This window comes from Peromyscus leucopus, chromosome 1 (genome assembly GCF_004664715.2).
Source record: "Peromyscus leucopus breed LL Stock chromosome 1, UCI_PerLeu_2.1, whole genome shotgun sequence".
In the NCBI taxonomy this organism is placed as follows: Eukaryota; Metazoa; Chordata; class Mammalia; order Rodentia; family Cricetidae; genus Peromyscus; species Peromyscus leucopus.
The window spans coordinates 86574285-86591099 of record NC_051063.1 but is presented as its reverse complement, the minus strand read 5'-3'; the positions used below and the strand labels follow the sequence as shown (position 1 = coordinate 86591099).

The 16815-nt window shown below is 41.6% G+C and overlaps 1 protein-coding gene across 1 annotated transcript in view; it reads right to left on the bottom strand.

Annotated features, from left to right (window-relative positions):
- Positions 1–1778: 1778 nt before the first annotated feature.
- Smg1 (SMG1 nonsense mediated mRNA decay associated PI3K related kinase) overlaps positions 1779–16815 on the bottom strand; it is a 105241-nt gene continuing 90204 nt past the window's right edge. The window contains 10 exon segments of the mRNA XM_028867783.2: positions 1779–6137; positions 7533–7639; positions 7721–7876; positions 7879–7899; positions 11399–11505; positions 11635–11846; positions 12596–12823; positions 12957–13136; positions 13396–13548; positions 15956–16090. Of these exon segments, the coding sequence (XP_028723616.1) occupies positions 6060–6137; positions 7533–7639; positions 7721–7876; positions 7879–7899; positions 11399–11505; positions 11635–11846; positions 12596–12823; positions 12957–13136; positions 13396–13548; positions 15956–16090 (1377 nt within the window). The 3' untranslated portion in view covers positions 1779–6059.

The window sequence follows — 16815 nt, the reverse complement described above, 5'->3', positions numbered from 1 at the left end:
CCGGCTTCTGGGAAGCCAGGCCAACCGGCAGCCAGCGCATGACTTGAAATCCAGGTCAAAGGAGAGAGAAGCTGGGCGGAGCCGAAGGACTCCGACCAATCAGAGTACAAGGGTGTGGCCCGCTGGGGGCGGAGCGGAAGGAAGCGGTTCAACCGCCGTCTCTAGTCGCTCGCTCAGCTGGATCTCGGGGCCTCTGCTTCGAGGAGTGGAGGATGCGCAGTGCTGTGCCAGCAGAGGTTAGAAGGGCAGAGGACGCTTTAGGTTCCTGTGGCACCTGCTAAGATTTGTGACTGGAAGGCTGGCGGCCCCCGCGTGAGAACTGCTGCTGCCATCGCGCCCGCAGTAACAGGTCCTATGAGAACACGGAAGATGTACCGACTCTTAAAGGGCTTGTTTTGCAGCCTGTCTTTAGGGAATCGTTTGTGGCGCGCTTCACTTGATAGAACTATGCGCACTTCAGGTAGCTAGGGGAGCGCTTCAGATGGAGATATGGATAGGTGGATGAGTAATTCAAATGATGGAGCGCTTCAGATTGATACAGATTAATGGGTGTGGGGGGGAAGCCCTATTAAATATTGGCCTCAAGTATTTTACATTTAACACATTTCATTCCTTAAGTAGTTACCAGGTTCTTTAACGTTTTTTAAAAAAATCTCCCAGGACTTTAAAGACCACACAGTGCTCCTAAGCCTGGCCCTACCTGGAGCATGATGGTCCTATGAAAGGGGCATACAATTTGTCACAGACCTTGTGGAAAGTACTTGGATAAGGTACTAACACAACACAGTGCTGGCTAGGAAGCTCAAGCGAAGTGCTACTTCAAGGAAGTGTGAGTGTGCGTGTGTGTGTGTGGGGGGGGGGTGATATTATGACTCGGTTGATACAGAAACCTTATCTGAGAAGATTTAAAGCTTAGAGAATTCCCTCCTTCACCTCAGTATTGAGAATAGGACCCAAACAGCTGTTACACAGGCTAAACAGTGAGGTGCCCATCTTGCTGGTAGCCCAGGAGCACCCACTTGCATAAGAGAGGCAGGAGTACTAATTGGCTTTAAAACCCATCATTTCTACCTTGGGAACTTGGGCTGTTGCTTCAGAAAGCTTCAGAGTTTGATCCGTGTTCCCAAAGAACAACTCAAGAAAAATGTAAAAGCCAGCTGATGAAGCTTGAGGTAAATGACAGTTTCTCTAGAGCACTTTTGTTGGGGACTGTTCCCAGACCCAGGTCCAAACCCAGCTCTCACTAACCTTCCAAATGGCCCAGGGATTAAAAACCTACTCTTTCTTCCTAACTTTTGTTTTTGCACCACAACGTGAAGTGATCTCTTGAAATGTACCAGATGATGAAGCCCGTACCACAGTCTTCCTCAGAACGCTGGGCACAGCAAATGAACTCTGCCAGATACTCTCTTCCTTCAGAGCTTTCACTCCCAATAATGGTCTGCCAGTTTTGTCTTTTAAATATTGCCCAAATTAAGCTTCATACACTGCCTTTTGTTTTTCAAGACAGGGTTTCGTTTCTCTTTATAGGGCCAGCTAGCCTGGAACTTGCTAGTAGACCAGGCTGGCCTCAAAACTCAGAGATCTACCTTTGCATCCCCTAGATTAAAGGCATTGACTCTAAGAACCTTCCTACTGAAAGAACATTTTCACTGTTCAAACGCAAGTAAAACAATGTTTTTGAGAATTAAATTTTAATTTGGGGAAAAATAGCCACAAAACTGTGTACCAAACAAACTTTCTGGGATCCACTTCAATAAATTCAGAACTTACATATGTATCTTTTAAGACTTGAACCTTTATTTTTTGAAAAGCAGGTATTTCATACAATCTTTACCATGTTAATGCAAAGTAGGCATGTGTTCTTGTTGTTGTTTTTTTTTTCCAAAAGATGCATTATGGACATTTTTAGGAAGCTGGTGTGATTTATTCATCTTTTAATCTTAAATACAAGCACAAAATTATATCCATCAGGAGGCATTACAACTTAAGAAAAAAGCCACTATTTGTACAGTTACTAGGACAAGGAAGACTCGGCTTAACTCAACTTGCTTTTAAATAAGGGTTTAAAAAAAAAAAATCAAACATGAAATGTGATGTCACTGCCACCTGACATTCCAGGCAGAAACATAAGAGACTTCTAAAACTGGCAAATAAAATAAGCAACACAGTAATCTGAAACAGAGCTGAATCAAACATCAGGAAAGGGAAAACAACCACTGTTAATCTGCCTGTTTTGGGGGGGAAAGTCTGCTTCAGAACAATATCCAATTCTTTACCATCTTCAAATATCCAGCTGATTGAGTTTTTAACATTAGCACTAGACTCACCCAGTGAGCCCCAATTCTCAAAGGTTCTCTCCCTGGTTGCCTTTTTGAACCTAAGCTCAGTTTGCATTTTGTAAATGATGTTATCCAGCCCCCAAAGCAGGCAAAGTACCGGGAACTGCCTTCTCTTGAGTCTTAGCAAAGCGTTGATGCTCACTAGTACCTCTTACAAGGAATCTTCTTATCCTACCCAGTGAACTGAAGATGAAGACTTCAGCGACTAGTGCGTTAATTTTTTGCCTCCTTGATTTGGAGGGGGAGGGTTCTAAATTACTGGCATTTTATAAATTCAACAAGATATACAATAATGTTAGTTTTCGTACTTATCTGAACACATGAGAAACAAAGCTGCTTCAGTGTGCTAGTTGTAAGGGCTAGGATGTATGTAGCTCAGGGGTAGAGCACTTGCCTAGCACGTGCAAGGTTCCATCCCTGCACTGCAGGAACTCCAGCTAACAGAAAGCAGCACAGCACTGACATATGCTGTGTTTGAATAGGAGTCACAGGCTAGTTGTAGGTGTGCTCATTACTAAGAAAAGAATTGGGAGAAAAGAAGAACCAGCTCCTTTGATTTTAGTACTGCACAAGTAAGCCCCCAAGTAACTACAAAAAGGTGGAGGGAAATAGGCCAGGAAGACTCTGATTTAAAGTACTGCCTATAATACCCCAGATTAAAAAGGACCTAAGACTGCACATCAACTCTAGTATTTGGCTGTACTTGCATTGCCCTGCTTGGCTTTTATTAAATGGCTCTTTCCTTAAATTTCACACATCGGAACAACCACAATTAAACAAAAACAATGTAGATAACACCAAACATTGGACAATATTAAGAAAACTACTAACTAAGCGTAGGTAACAGAGGCAAGTGTTAAGAGCAAAGTGAAGGGAGTTTTTCCTTTGTATTACAAATTCTCACCCTGAACTTGGGGTTTGAACTCTGAATAAGTGATCTAAGAAAGTAGATCAAGATCACCACCAGTGTCAAAAGAAGTCATCTAGCCAAATGCGTGATCAGCTCCTGACCAGAAACAGAAACTACAAGACACTTTGGTAAAGGAAGAAACAGTTTCCTAAGTACCAGGTTTCCACAGCTTGGTAGAGAAATCAACTGAAAACAGACTCTAGCTAATTAAAGACAACAAAACACAATACATTTCAATTCTCAAGGGTACTCTGAATTAGAAGAGGTTGTTGTATGGTTGTCCTGTACCCCCTGAATCTTAGAGTGGAGAGGAGGAAGTAGGGAGTAGAGGGGTAAGGAGAGGAAGGGTTGGGGAGAAAGAGAAAATATCCCTGGTTTTCCACAGGTATTTTGTCATAAAAAAAAAAAAATTGTATGACTTCAAAACTATAGCACTCTACATGATTTCTTAAGACATTCCCCCAATAGCCCTATTTTTTCCACTTGAGGATTCTTACACAAGCTCAACCTGGCAAGGCTATTTGCACGGGAAGCCAAACCACACAGATGAGGGTTTTGTCTGGAGTGCAGGGAGCAAGCAGCAAGCTTTGAAGTACTTGGTTGCTCTTATCTGCTCTATAACCAAGACCTACTCTTCTCTCAGGGACCAGCTTAAAATAGAAAGGATGGGTAATTCATCAGAGGCACATTTTTTTTTTTGGTTGTTTTTTTTAAGCTGTCATATTTTTGCTTGGATTAAGGTGCCAGGTACTCCTGATGCCGGAAATTCATGGGAAATAAAATTCACCTATTACCAAAACAGAAGCCATTTTTGACCAGTATCACCACCTACAGGGACAAATAAATATGAGCTGGTTTTATCATTATGATAAAAGCTCTTCCTGACATGAAGAATGGCTAAAAATGACAAATCTTGAGAGAGCAAAAGTTACCAAGTACAGTTGCCCTCAATGCCTCTAGGGAAGAAAGCAGCATGCAAAATATAGTATGGCATCAATATTCCAGCTAGGCTGTTTTGTGAAAATAAGGCTCAAAAATCAATGAATAAAATCAAATGCAATGTGCTAAGTTCCTTAACTTGTCATTGGACACATGGAAATTCAAAACAGCCTCTTCCAATACTCATAATTAAGAAAGTGCTGACACTGGGATCCATTCTGTGAGGATTAGAATTAAACTCATAGCAATCAGAGAAGAGCCCAGAGGCACATGGAGTATGTCCATAGGACCTTTCAGGCTTGTGCGTAGAGGCTGGCAAATATAAGTGGCCACTGCACTAGTTGCTAAAATGCTAGGAAAACAGACTCAAAATACTGTGTACTATTCTGTGTTGATACGTGATTTTTAGCTCTATTCTAGTCTGGACTTCTATCGAGGATCAGCAGCAAGTACTGAAAATGCTAAATGATGCCTTGATCATGACTCACTACACTAGTCACTCAACAGTAAGCTATAAAATGATGCAGAAAGTAAACAGAACCCCTCACAGACCACCAGCTGAACTTAAAGGTGCTGGTGGGCATCACTTCGTATGCCCCCAAATGCCAGATAAACTAAAGCACTTTTAATTTACACCTTAAAATGTAAGAGAAAATTACACTTTGTAAATTAAAAGTATCAAATGAGAAAACTGAATTAAAAAACATTTCACTCTACCTCCACCAGAACATCACTTTATTGTGAACCTGTCATCAACAATGCAAACTCCAATAGGTTCTCTATCCTGGTTGTTTAAAAGGTAAAAGATTACATCAGATCAGCTACTTTCTATGAAAGAAACTACAGCAATCACAGAAGAGGGAAATTTTGAATGACCTCCAAAAAATGCACACTGTAAGCAAAGGGGAGTGCACATGAAATCAATGTCTGTTAGACTCATAACGTTTGGATGCACAGTGACAATTCTGGAAACTGTACATGATAAGAGTCACAGATATGACTGAAATAACCAGAGTTACACCTTGTATGTGATGATCGGACCTTTAAACAATCCTTGAATTTTCCATGTTTTCATTGGATTTGGAGAAGCTCCTGTTTCTGTCTCCAAATGGTAACGGCGTGGAGACGAAAGTTTATGAAGTGTAAGGATTGAAATAAAAGTGAGTCTGACAGCTGGCTAATCTACCAGAGTGGGTCAAGGGGTAAAGGGGGAGCTGGGGAACAGGTAAACGATTGGGAGGAGTGGGATCCATTAGGTGCTTTTCCCTTCATTTCAGAAGTCAGTTCTTGCAATGTAGTGTCTATTACACTGCTCTCCTTTTTTTCAGTCCATTTCTGAAATTCATACAGCATAGCCTTTTGGTACTTACTGGTCAACCCAACCAGTACTGTTGCCAAGCAACAAGTGTTTCTCCAGAATCTGAATGCATCAACTCTTCCGTGGCTGTGAGTTCTTCGCGGCCCCAGTTTTCTCTGTTTCTGAGCGGGGTTTGTTTTCCTGGATTGTACACACAGGGTCAGGTGGAATGGAGTTCCAAGTCACTCTGTGCTCCGCAGCATCCCGATTTCTTTCTCAGCTAACCTCCTGACACATTTGCAGCTGTTCTGTGGCAGAAAGACAATCTCCGTGTGCAGGCAGTGAGCTTGCTTTCTTCACCTTTGACCCTGGCCATGGTGTTGGGCGTATCCCTGAGTGCAGCTGTCCTGCAGGATTCACTTCCTAGTACACCGAGATTTCCTAGGTTTCCTCAGAGTAAGCCCCCAGTTGCATCACCACCGACTGTGATGTGGCTTTGGATGCCTGAGGCTGAGTTGATTCTGGTGGATGTCTGACCTCGCTTAACCAGACTCATCTACTGTGATGCCATTCACACCCAGGCTGTCCAACCTTCATACAGCTGAGCCAAGTTATCTAGATTAGTTGCTTCCTTAATGACATAGTCAACCTGTGAACATAGGTAGAACAAAATTGGAAACCACTGAGAACTTGCAAGGTCACAGTTTATATACAAATTGCATGAGTTGTCTCTAGAGTACGTTCTATTCAACCCAATCACCAAAGGAATATTTGGTTAAAAATCTAGTAAAAAAAGAGGTGATGCACTCTATGACCACAGAGGATACACAGGCTGAGTGTCTTAGCAAAGTCAGAACCCTTAGAAACATAGGGATCATAGGAGCCTACCCATCCCCCACCATTATTTGCTCTCAGGATTATACCATGAAATGCCATGCTTAGAACAAAACAATGATGAAAGTGTATGCAAGAATAGTTAGTCTTAGTAAAACGTATGGCATTCCTACAACTTTTCTCTAACTTTGAACATTTTTAATAACAGCTGGGAGTTGAATAACTCAGTGGTAAAGTACTTGCCTAGCACCTATCAGGACCTATGCTCAATCCCCAGCACCTGGAGGAGTGGGGGTGCACTATAAGACACACACAACTAATATCAGGGAAAAACTTTGGACAAAGACACATGGGTATTCAGAGAACTAGTCTACACCTCCAAAAAACTGTCATCCTCCCTTCATCTGAAACTTTCAGAATCTTTTTTGTTTTTTTTCCGAGACAGGGTTTCTCTGTGTAGCTTTGCACCTTTCCTGGAACTCACTCTGTAGCTCAGGCTGGCCTCAAACTCACAGAGATCTGCCTGCCTCTGCCTCCTGAGTGCTGGGATTAAAGCTATGTGCCACCACTGCCCGGCCAACTTTCAGAATCTTTAAAGTGAGAATTAACTGAGTGTGGTGAATAATTAGAGCTTGAATTTCTATAAAAGATGCTGCTTGAAAGGAAAGTCCTAAGTAGTGAAGAGTCAAGTTGTGAGCATTTGACAACCCCAGAGCTATGTTACTAATAACCTTCTGACTCCTGAATGCAGGTTTAGGGGCTTTCTCTTTTTGTTGCTGAGCGAGAGAGAATGAGCTCATCAGAGGACATAAGGAGGTCAGAGGACAACTTGAGTGAGTTGTCTTTCTTTATTCCACCATGTGAAACCAAGGATTGAACTTAGGTTGTCAAGCTTTTGTGGCAAGTGACCTTACCCACTGAGTCATACTGCTAGATTAAGAGCCTTAATTCTTTTTTTTGTTTGTTTTTTTTTTTCGAGACAGGGTTTCTCTGTGTAGCTTTGCGCCTTTCCTGGAACTCACTTGGTAGCCCAGGCTGGCCTCAAACTCACAGAGATCCGCCTGCCTCTGCCTCCGAGTGCTGGGATTAAAGGCGTGTGCCACCACCGCCCGGCAAGCCTTAATTTTTAATGAAATAAGAAAATGGGTAAATGAGATCCTTCAACCTACCAGCAGCATTAAAACATAGTTTAAGCTTAAAAAATAGTCACCTGCTCAGCAACTGACATCCTCCTGTTTGGATCAACGTCTCGGCCCTCTAGCTTGGCTTTCACTCTCTTCCACACACTCACTGCATAGGAGTTTCTCTCTTGCACAGCTATAAAGCAATGACACATGTTAGTCAAACCAACCTTTGTGTATTATAGAATTATAAGGCATTCATACTCTAACTGATTACCTTTCCCTGTTTTAGGATCTCTGACAGCCTTTTTGGGACTACAAGCAATGCTCTTGCCAGTTCCTGGGATGGTGCTTGGTGGAGTATCTGCTGATGTAGCCAGATTTTTCTGAATCAGCTTTTTAGCATTCTGAGACATGACATCAGGCTGAGTTTCTGGCCAGTATTGCTCCGGACCGCTACAGAGAAAGAATTAGTGGCTCTATTTACATGCAAACAAACAGAAATGGGGTGGGGGGGGTGGGAGCACATACACAGGGATGGCTGGTAGCAAGTGCTCCACAGTACTCGATCTTTAAAATGAACTTGATTTTATAATGGTAAAAATCCTTATCCCTAGACATAACAATGTTCCTAAAAACACAACCTCAACAGTGAGGCTCTCAATATATGAAGCTGTACAACATAACCATCTTCACTATGCAATGATAAACAATAGCTCAGGCAATACCTCAATCAGGCATAAAGCCAGAGTGCACTTGTAATTCCAGTGCAAGGGAGGCTAGGACAAGTGGATCCCTAGGGCTCACTGGCCAGCTAATCCGTGAGCCCAGGTAAGGTGCCAGTGAGAGGCCTTGTCTTAAAAAACAAGGTAGGGGTTTGGAGAGATGGCCCACCAGTTAAAAACACTGGCTAATCTTGCAGAGGACCCAGGCTCAATTCCCAACACCCAAATGGCAGCTCACACTGTAACTCTAGTTCCAGAGGATCCAATACATTCATTCCTCCCTGGGCACTGTAGACAAACACTCAAAAATAAAATCTTTAAAAAACAAAAAACCAAGGTGGATGGCACCCAATGTACACACACGTACGTATACACACACACACACACACACACACACACACACACACACGTACGTGTGTATACACACACACACACACACACACACACACACACACACACCACCCCAATCACCCACAAAAAAAAAAAAGATTGGGACTGGAAAACACAGCTCAGCAGTTTAGAGTTGTTGCTGCTCTTATAGGTGTTCTGTTTCAACTCACAACATCCACATGGTAGCTTACAACCATTGGTAAACAGAGCTCCAGGATATCTGACTGACACTCTCTTCTGACCTCTGAAGACACAAGGCACCTATATGGTGCACAATGCAGGCAAAACATTCATACATTAAATTCAAAAACCTTAAGGTAGAAAAAAGCTTCCTCATAAACCTCCTAAACCACTCCTCCCAGCCAATCTCAATTCCTCTGCAACTCTCTGCCAACTACAGAATGTCTAACAGGGACACCATAGTCACTACACATAACTGGGACCCATATCAGTGCATCATTCAACCTCATGAGTCAAACTTCTTGCAGTAGACAATTAACACAGAGACCCACAACTGGACAACATCAGAGAGCAAGAAACTTTATAGCATTCAACCCTAAATGGATTCAAGGATCAATGCAGAAGAGGAGGCAGAAAGATTTTAAAAGCCAGAGGTGGTGGATGACTCCAAGGAAAGTGTCTTCCAGACACAACAGGGCTGATACAACAGAATTCTCAGACTGTTTGCTTCATTTGATTTTGTATGTGTTTATTTTGTTTTGTGTGTGTTTTCAAGATAGGTTTCTCCATGTGGCCCTGGCTGTCCTGGAATTCTGTAGATCAGTCTGGTCTTGAACTCACAGAGATCTGTCTACCTCTGCCTCCTGAGTGTTGGACTTAAAAGCATGTGCCACCATGACCACCTGGCTTGATTTTGTTTTTCAATATGAAATTGGGTGGGTAGGGAGGGAGGAATTCTGGGAGGAGTTAGGACAGGAGGAAGACCATGGCCAAAATATACTGGAGAAGGAGAAGCAGCAGCAGCAAGAGCACTAGAAAGAAAAGATTAAGATGGTGGCCACACCTTGAATCCAGCTCCCAGGAAGCAGAGACAGGCGAATCTCTGTGTTATAGGCCAACCAGGGCTTAGCAGTGAGATGCTGTCTTTTAAAAATAATAAATATTGCCGGGCGGTGGTGGCGCACGCCTTTAATCCCAGCACTCGGGAGGCAGAGCCAGGTGGATCTCTGTGAGTTGGAGGCCAGCCTGGGCTACCAAGTGAGTTCCAGGAAAGGCAAAAGCTACACAGAGAAACCCTGTCTTGAAAAAACAAAAAAAATAAATAAATAAATAAAAATAAAAAAATAAATATTTTAAGTATTGGGCTGAAGAGATGGCTGAGGGGTTAAGGGCACTCACTGCTCTTCCAGAGGATGCAGGATCAATTCCTAGTACCCACCTGACAACTCACAACTGTCTCTACAGTTCCAGACCTGTCAGCCTCACATAGGCATACATTCAGGCAAAACACCAATTCACATGATAGATAAACAGATAAGATAGATAGAAAGACTGACAGACAAATCTCAGCATAGCTTGATATACTTTTTGGTCATTAACTTTACATCAAGCAATTACCAATTTAACATCAACTAGGAAAACGCAACAAAAAAAAATTCACAAAATGATCTATGTGTGAATATATTATTATTAAAAAAAAAAAAAGCCCTACAGATATGCACAGTAGTGTTCATGGCTTAATTTCAAATGAAAGATTCCAAACAAAATTCTCTATTGTTATTCTAATATTCTAAAGGTCCCAACAAGAAAAAAAAAATTAAATCATAAAATTAAAAGCCTGAAGCCAGACATGTAGTAGATGCCTTCAATGCCAGCCACTCGGAAGGCAAAGGCAGAGGGATCTCTGAGTTCAAGGCCAGCCTGACCTACATAGCAAGTTCCAGGACAGCCACAAAACAAACAAACAAGTGAGTAAGTAAGTAAATAAGTAAATAGAAACAAGGAAGTCTGAGATCATTTAAGCCCCAGACTTGCAAGCCTCCAGCTTTGGCCTCCCAAGTACTGGGATTATAGCTATGCACTACCCAGTTATTCTTTATAAGGGAGATTAACCCATTCATTTTAAATACAGAACAATATTAAATCCTATTAAATTTGCTGATTGTTTTCTTTTTCAGTTTGGTTCATTTGTAAAGATTTTACTCTATTTTTATCTCTGTGCGCACACACACACACACACACACACACAAAACACACCCCTAATAAGGGCAGAGTGGACATCAGAGTCCTTGGAGCTAGAGTTACAGGAAATTTTGAGTTAGGAACTGAACTCTTATCTTCTGCGAGAGCAGCAAGCACTCTTAACCATCTTTCTGGTCCTTTGTTTTGTTTTTTGTTTTTGAGATAGTTTTAATATTAGGCCAGGCTAGCCTTAAACTCACAATCCTCTTGCCTCACCCTCCCCAGTACAGGTATTAGAAGTATGCATCATAAGATAAACTTTTTTTTTTTTTTTTTTTTTTTTTTTTTTTGAGACAGGGCTGCTCTGTATTGCCCTGGCTGTCCTTGAAGTCAGAGATCCCTGCCTCTGCCTCTAGAGTGCTGGGATTAGGCACACGCCACCACTGCCTGGCTAAGTTAAACCTTTAAACCACCACCACCTAGCTAAAATAAACTTTTAAGGAATATTTCAATACAGGTATTTCTGCTATCTTGTTAAGTTCTTTTAATGATAATTATTGAGGTTGGTATCTGACAGCATTAAAGAAAACCCCTTTAAAAGGTAGTGATTATAAACACAATAGACCTTCACCCAGAACTAAGCACCTAAACCTGTATGTATAAACTGTCAACACATCAAGATGCGGCCTCTTTCATACCTGCAGCAAAGGATGGCTGGTAAGTAGCAGATGATGTTGGACTTGAACATTCGTTTGCTGCGTCGGTGACTAGGGGTGATGCAAAACTCACTAAATTATTATAGATACTGAAATACAAAATTTATGAAATGTTTATTTATGGAATGTTTTTATCAGATAACTACTTATAAATACACGAGCAAAACTTCTCATGCTTTGCTTCTATGTTATGAGAGTTGGCCAGAAAGCACTCTTACCTCTGGCTTTGTGTCTTCAGTTCTTTCAAAGTGGGAGTGATTTCCTGCAGCATTTCAACATGTTCTTGACTTCGAACCTGACCCATGGCCTGGACTAACGTGAACAAAACTGTCTGAATGTTGTCTTGCCATGATTTATACTCAGCCAGGAATTGTCTGACACTGCTCTCATAGGGGATATCTTCAGCATCTGCTAGAGCAGCCTCTTCGTCCTGCCACCAATGCACAATCCATTAGTAACAGACTTGTTTGTTCTAGCAATTCCTCTTAAGACAGTCACCTTGTGATCAAGAGGTAATAAATGACCTAAATATCACTGTCTTTGATCTGTTTGTTACATGTTAGTTTCTTTTTACAGGATCTTTGTTTCCAGCACCAAATAAAAAGAAATATCAAAATGACTGTGTCCCACTATTTTGTAATGATGAAGTAATTTAGCCTCTTCTGGGAATGTATTTCCTTATTAACCACACTGAGTAGAGTACTGGAGGGAAGAGACAGTAGTTCATTCACTTTGGAGAAAAGCTCTATTTGTCTAGAGACACAAGTGGAGAGTAAGAGACTAAAAACCGAAATAGCTGTTCCACTGGGCACTAAGTTAATCCATTTAAGCCTCAGATTCTCCCTGTACAAAAATCATAATACCTCCTTTAAAAAAAATGGTTGGCCGGGTGGTGGTGGCACATGCCTTTAATCTCAGCACTTGGGTGGCAGAAGCAGGCGGATGTTTTTTGAGTTCAAGGCCAGCCTGGGCTACCAAGTGAGTTTCAGGAAAGGTGCAAAGCTACACAGAGAAACCCTGTCTCAAAAAAAAAGTTGATGAAAATACATTCTGACCTAATTACAAACGAGTTGCAAGATGTAAATTGAGAAGTTATTTTTCTTTACAAAGTGTCACATCTTTCCACAAAGCAACCTATAATGTCTTGAGACAGGAAACTATGCTAATGGGGTGCATTACCTTAGCCATGGCTTTCAGGAGATGTTTGACATCTCCAAGCTGCCGGTTGTGACCTGTAAGCACAGTCTTTACGCTGTCCACTAGGCTCTGGATGGTCTCACAAACAGTTTCTATCTGTTGCTCCTTCTCTGTCTGAACAGCCCTCTGGGTGGACATATCCTGGGTCAACTGTTTGTGTGCTGACAGAAGCCACTCAGAACTGCCAATGGGATGTTCAAGAGTCGTGTCCTAAATAGAATTAGCATTAATTCAATTGTAACAACTTGTTATATTATTTAGTCTTCAATAACCATAAATTTAATTTGGGTTACTGGCCTTATTATTTTTAACACTTTCAGTTAGTTACTCCCACAGGACTCACCACTCTCTGTAATAAACGAAGCTCCAACTCAGAGACTGAACTGTTGAACTGTGACGCAAATGAACACATCTGCTGGCATCGTTTGATTAGTTCAAATAAGGCAGCATCCAGGCTTAAGGCTTCTGCAGTTCTTGTTCGTAGACTTTCAAAATGAATGATGTTGCTGCAGAGAAAAGTGACCTGTAAAGAGAGAACCCACAAATGGTGGGAAAGGAGATTGATGATGTGAAAAACAGCAATACCTACTCATTTCTAGAATCGAGAACTGGTCCTAAGAACATAAGACCCTTTGTGAAAACACACCAAATATTTACAACGACTATAAGTAGTGCACGTCAGTATTCCTAGATCTGACATAGCCAAAAGCACCTAAAGATAAAATGCAAATGCTTTCATAATCTGCAAACAGCATCATGGGGGGGGGGGCAGGATGCAGTACCTGGTTTGCTCTCTGGCTTTCTTTGAGAACAAGATTTCTTCTTTCAGCTATTGTTGCTTCAAAATCTTGCAGTACTGGTGCCAGTGCAGGGTTGGCACCACCTGCCCACTTCAGCCGCTGCTCAATGCTTGCTTCAAGGGCTGCTAGTTTTTCCTGTAAAAGCCAGCAGAATCCCTGAGCCTTACCACACTCTCCACTCCCTGTTAAGCATTTTATGATCAGACAGAGTCAGAAGAAGCATAGGTGGGCCTGCTTAATTTATAAAATATCTCAAACATCTTTGTTTTGGAGTTCATCTTAATTTTTAAATTTATTTTTATTTTATGTGCATAGGTGTTTTGTCTGCATGTTTGTCTGTCTGTGTGAATGTCAGATCTTGGAGTTACAGACAGTTGTGAGCTGCCACGTGGATGCTGGGAATTGAACCCAGGTCCTCTGAAAGAGCAGTCGGTGCTCTCAATCCCTGAGCCATCTCTCTAGCCTGTTCATCTCTATTTTGAGTATTTAAGTGCCAAAGATGCCTAGGGAAGAAAAGATTAATTTTTAATTTACTTTCTTTTTCTTTTTTTAAGATTTATTTATTTATTATGTATACAGTGTTCTGTCTGCACATATCCCTGCCAGCCAGAAGAGGGCACCAGATCTCATATCAGATGGTTGTGAGCCACCATGTGGTTGCTGGGAATTGAACTCAGGACCTTTGAAAGAACAGCCAGTGCTCTTAACCTCTGAGCCATCTCTCCAGCTCTAATTTACTTTCTTAAAATCTATACCACTTTCATGTTCTTTTGGTTTTGTTTTGGCTTTTACTTTTTTCTAAAATATATTTTATTTTATTCTTATGTGCATTTGTGTTTTTGCCATGGGTGTGGGGGTCCCCTGAAACTGGAGTTACAGACAGGTGTGAGCTGCCATGTGGGTGCTGGGAATTGAACCTGGAAGACGTTCGTCTGGAAGAAGAGCCAGCACTCAATCCCTGAGCCATCTCTCCAGCCGTTTTGTTTTTGTTTTTGTTTTTTTTTTCAGTGTTTGTGATTGTCATTTTTTTTAAAAGCAGTTTTTTAAAAAATTAAATACAGACTCAGCATAATGGTGGCACACCTGTAATTCCAGCACTGGGAATGCCAACGGCTAGTTCCAGGATAGCCTGAGATACAAGGTAAAAACCTGTCTCCTCTATGCCAAAATGGGGGGGGGGGGGTGGAGAAAGAGGAAGATCCAAACATTGCTGGAGATGTATGAAGCTGAGAGATCAGTAGCCCAGCAAGCAAGAGACCCTATGTTCAATTCTTACCACAAGAAAAATAAGTTTAAAAATTAAGGGGGGGGGGGGTGGTTAGGGACATAGCTCAATTGGCAGACTGCTGGCCAACTTCAAAGAACTAAGAATAAAAAAGTTTCACTTCAAAATTTTAAAATACAGCCAGTGCTGGCACACACCTCTAATCCCAGTACTTAGCGAAGCAAAGGCCAGTGGGTTCAAGTTCAAGGCCAGCCTGGTCTACATAGAAAGTTCCAGGACAGCCAGGGTTACACAGAGACATCCTGTCTCAAAAAAAACAAGCAAGCCAGGCGGTGGTGGTGGTGGTGGTGGTGGTGGTGCAGCACACCTTTAATCCCAGCAGTCGGGAGGCAGAGCCACGAGGATCTCTGCGCGTTCGTGGCCAGCCTGGTCTACAGAGCAGGATCCAGGATAGGCACCAAAACTACACAGAGAAACCCTGTCTCAAACAAAACAAAACAAAATTCAAAGTACTATGTTAGTATTGAATTTCATATTATACTCTTAAATTATATAATCAGAAAAGAATGTCACTAAGTATTACCTGAGTTATGTAGGATACACACACACACACATACATCTTCAAAACCAGTTTTGTTTTTAAAAAAATTAACTAAATATTTAGCTTTCAACATAGAGCTGGAAGTATACAACCAATAACAATCATTTAGAAACATGTTCTGCTGCCTTGAACATATTGAATCCTTTATCTATAGGACAGAAGTACAAAGGAACCAAGCTTCATAGTAAACCAGGTGAAACCATTACTCTAAGAATCCTTGGTCACCAGGGTTGGTGGTGGCGCACAGCTTTAATCCCAGCACTCAGGAAGCAGAGCCAGGTGGATCTCTGTGAGTTTGAGGCCAGCCTGGTCCACAGAGCTACAGAGTGAGTTCCAGGACAGGCACCAAAACGACACAGAGAAACCCTGTCTCGAAAAACCAAAAACACACAAGTCCTTGGTCTTGGAGAGTTAGACTAAAATAGAAAGGGAAAAAAATTATTTACTTGTTTTTTTTCTTAAGAAATAAAGAAGATATGGTGGTGTTATAAGGGTAGGAGGTAGAGGTATGAGGGAGGGAAAACTGTGATCAGAATATATTCTATGGACAGCTCTTCATTTTTAATAAAAACAAAATTTAAAAAATTAAAGTGGAAGTGAAAATGGATTGAACTATACTTCTTTGGCGTAGAAGCCAAAGACAGGCACAAATATAATGTCACTAGTTAGTTACTTCGAAAATCCAAATGTGCTAGTAGGAAGCCAGTCAAACACACCTGGACAGTCCCAATCGAAGTCTCAATCTGACTGAGAGCATGCAGTTTCTTCTTCATGCTGGTCAGGATTGCAGAGCGAGGCGGGGTGACTGACATGGCTTGTGGTCTGTTGATAAGGAGGTCTTCATGCTGCCACTATTCAAAGAAAAAAGGAATGTAGCACCAGTAGGACAAAACTTAGATAAGTAAGGGAAGGGCAGCATAAGTGAGACTGGGAGAGACAGAACATTGAGCTTCAACAAAGGGACAATGAGTTGGGGAAAGAAGTATCACATCAAACTGAAAACTTCCCTGACGTGGAGAATGGCTGGTAAACTTCAGGGATCACTAATACACAGCACTCAACAGGAATTCTTAAGACATCTAATAAGTCTTACATTTGGTAGGCATACCCCAAAGACAACTGACCTTTCCAGGTCTAGTGGCATAAACCTGTAATCCCAGTACTTGCCAAGACTGAAACAGGAGGATAATAAGTTCCAGGCCAGCTTGAGCTACTTAATTTAAAAGCAAAACAAAACAAAAATACACACCTTGTCTTTGTGATGTGTGTGTGCCAATCTCTAGATAAGAGGATGCAGTGAAATTAGTTTGGGGTCTGGTGGGATTGTCTAGCAAGGAGACTAGACAGAAAAAGAACTCTCCACACACTATCAAATCATTTTTCTTTTTTACTGTTCTTTAAGGTCATTTGGGCTACAACTTATACAGGAGCTGGGGTTATAGTTCAGTGATGTGCCTAACATAATGTGTAAGGCCTTGGATTGATTTGATTCCTAGCACCAGTAAATAATAAATAATACAATAGTTATACATTATACTTACAGCTTAAAAGTGTGCCTAGATTTAAAAATGGAAAG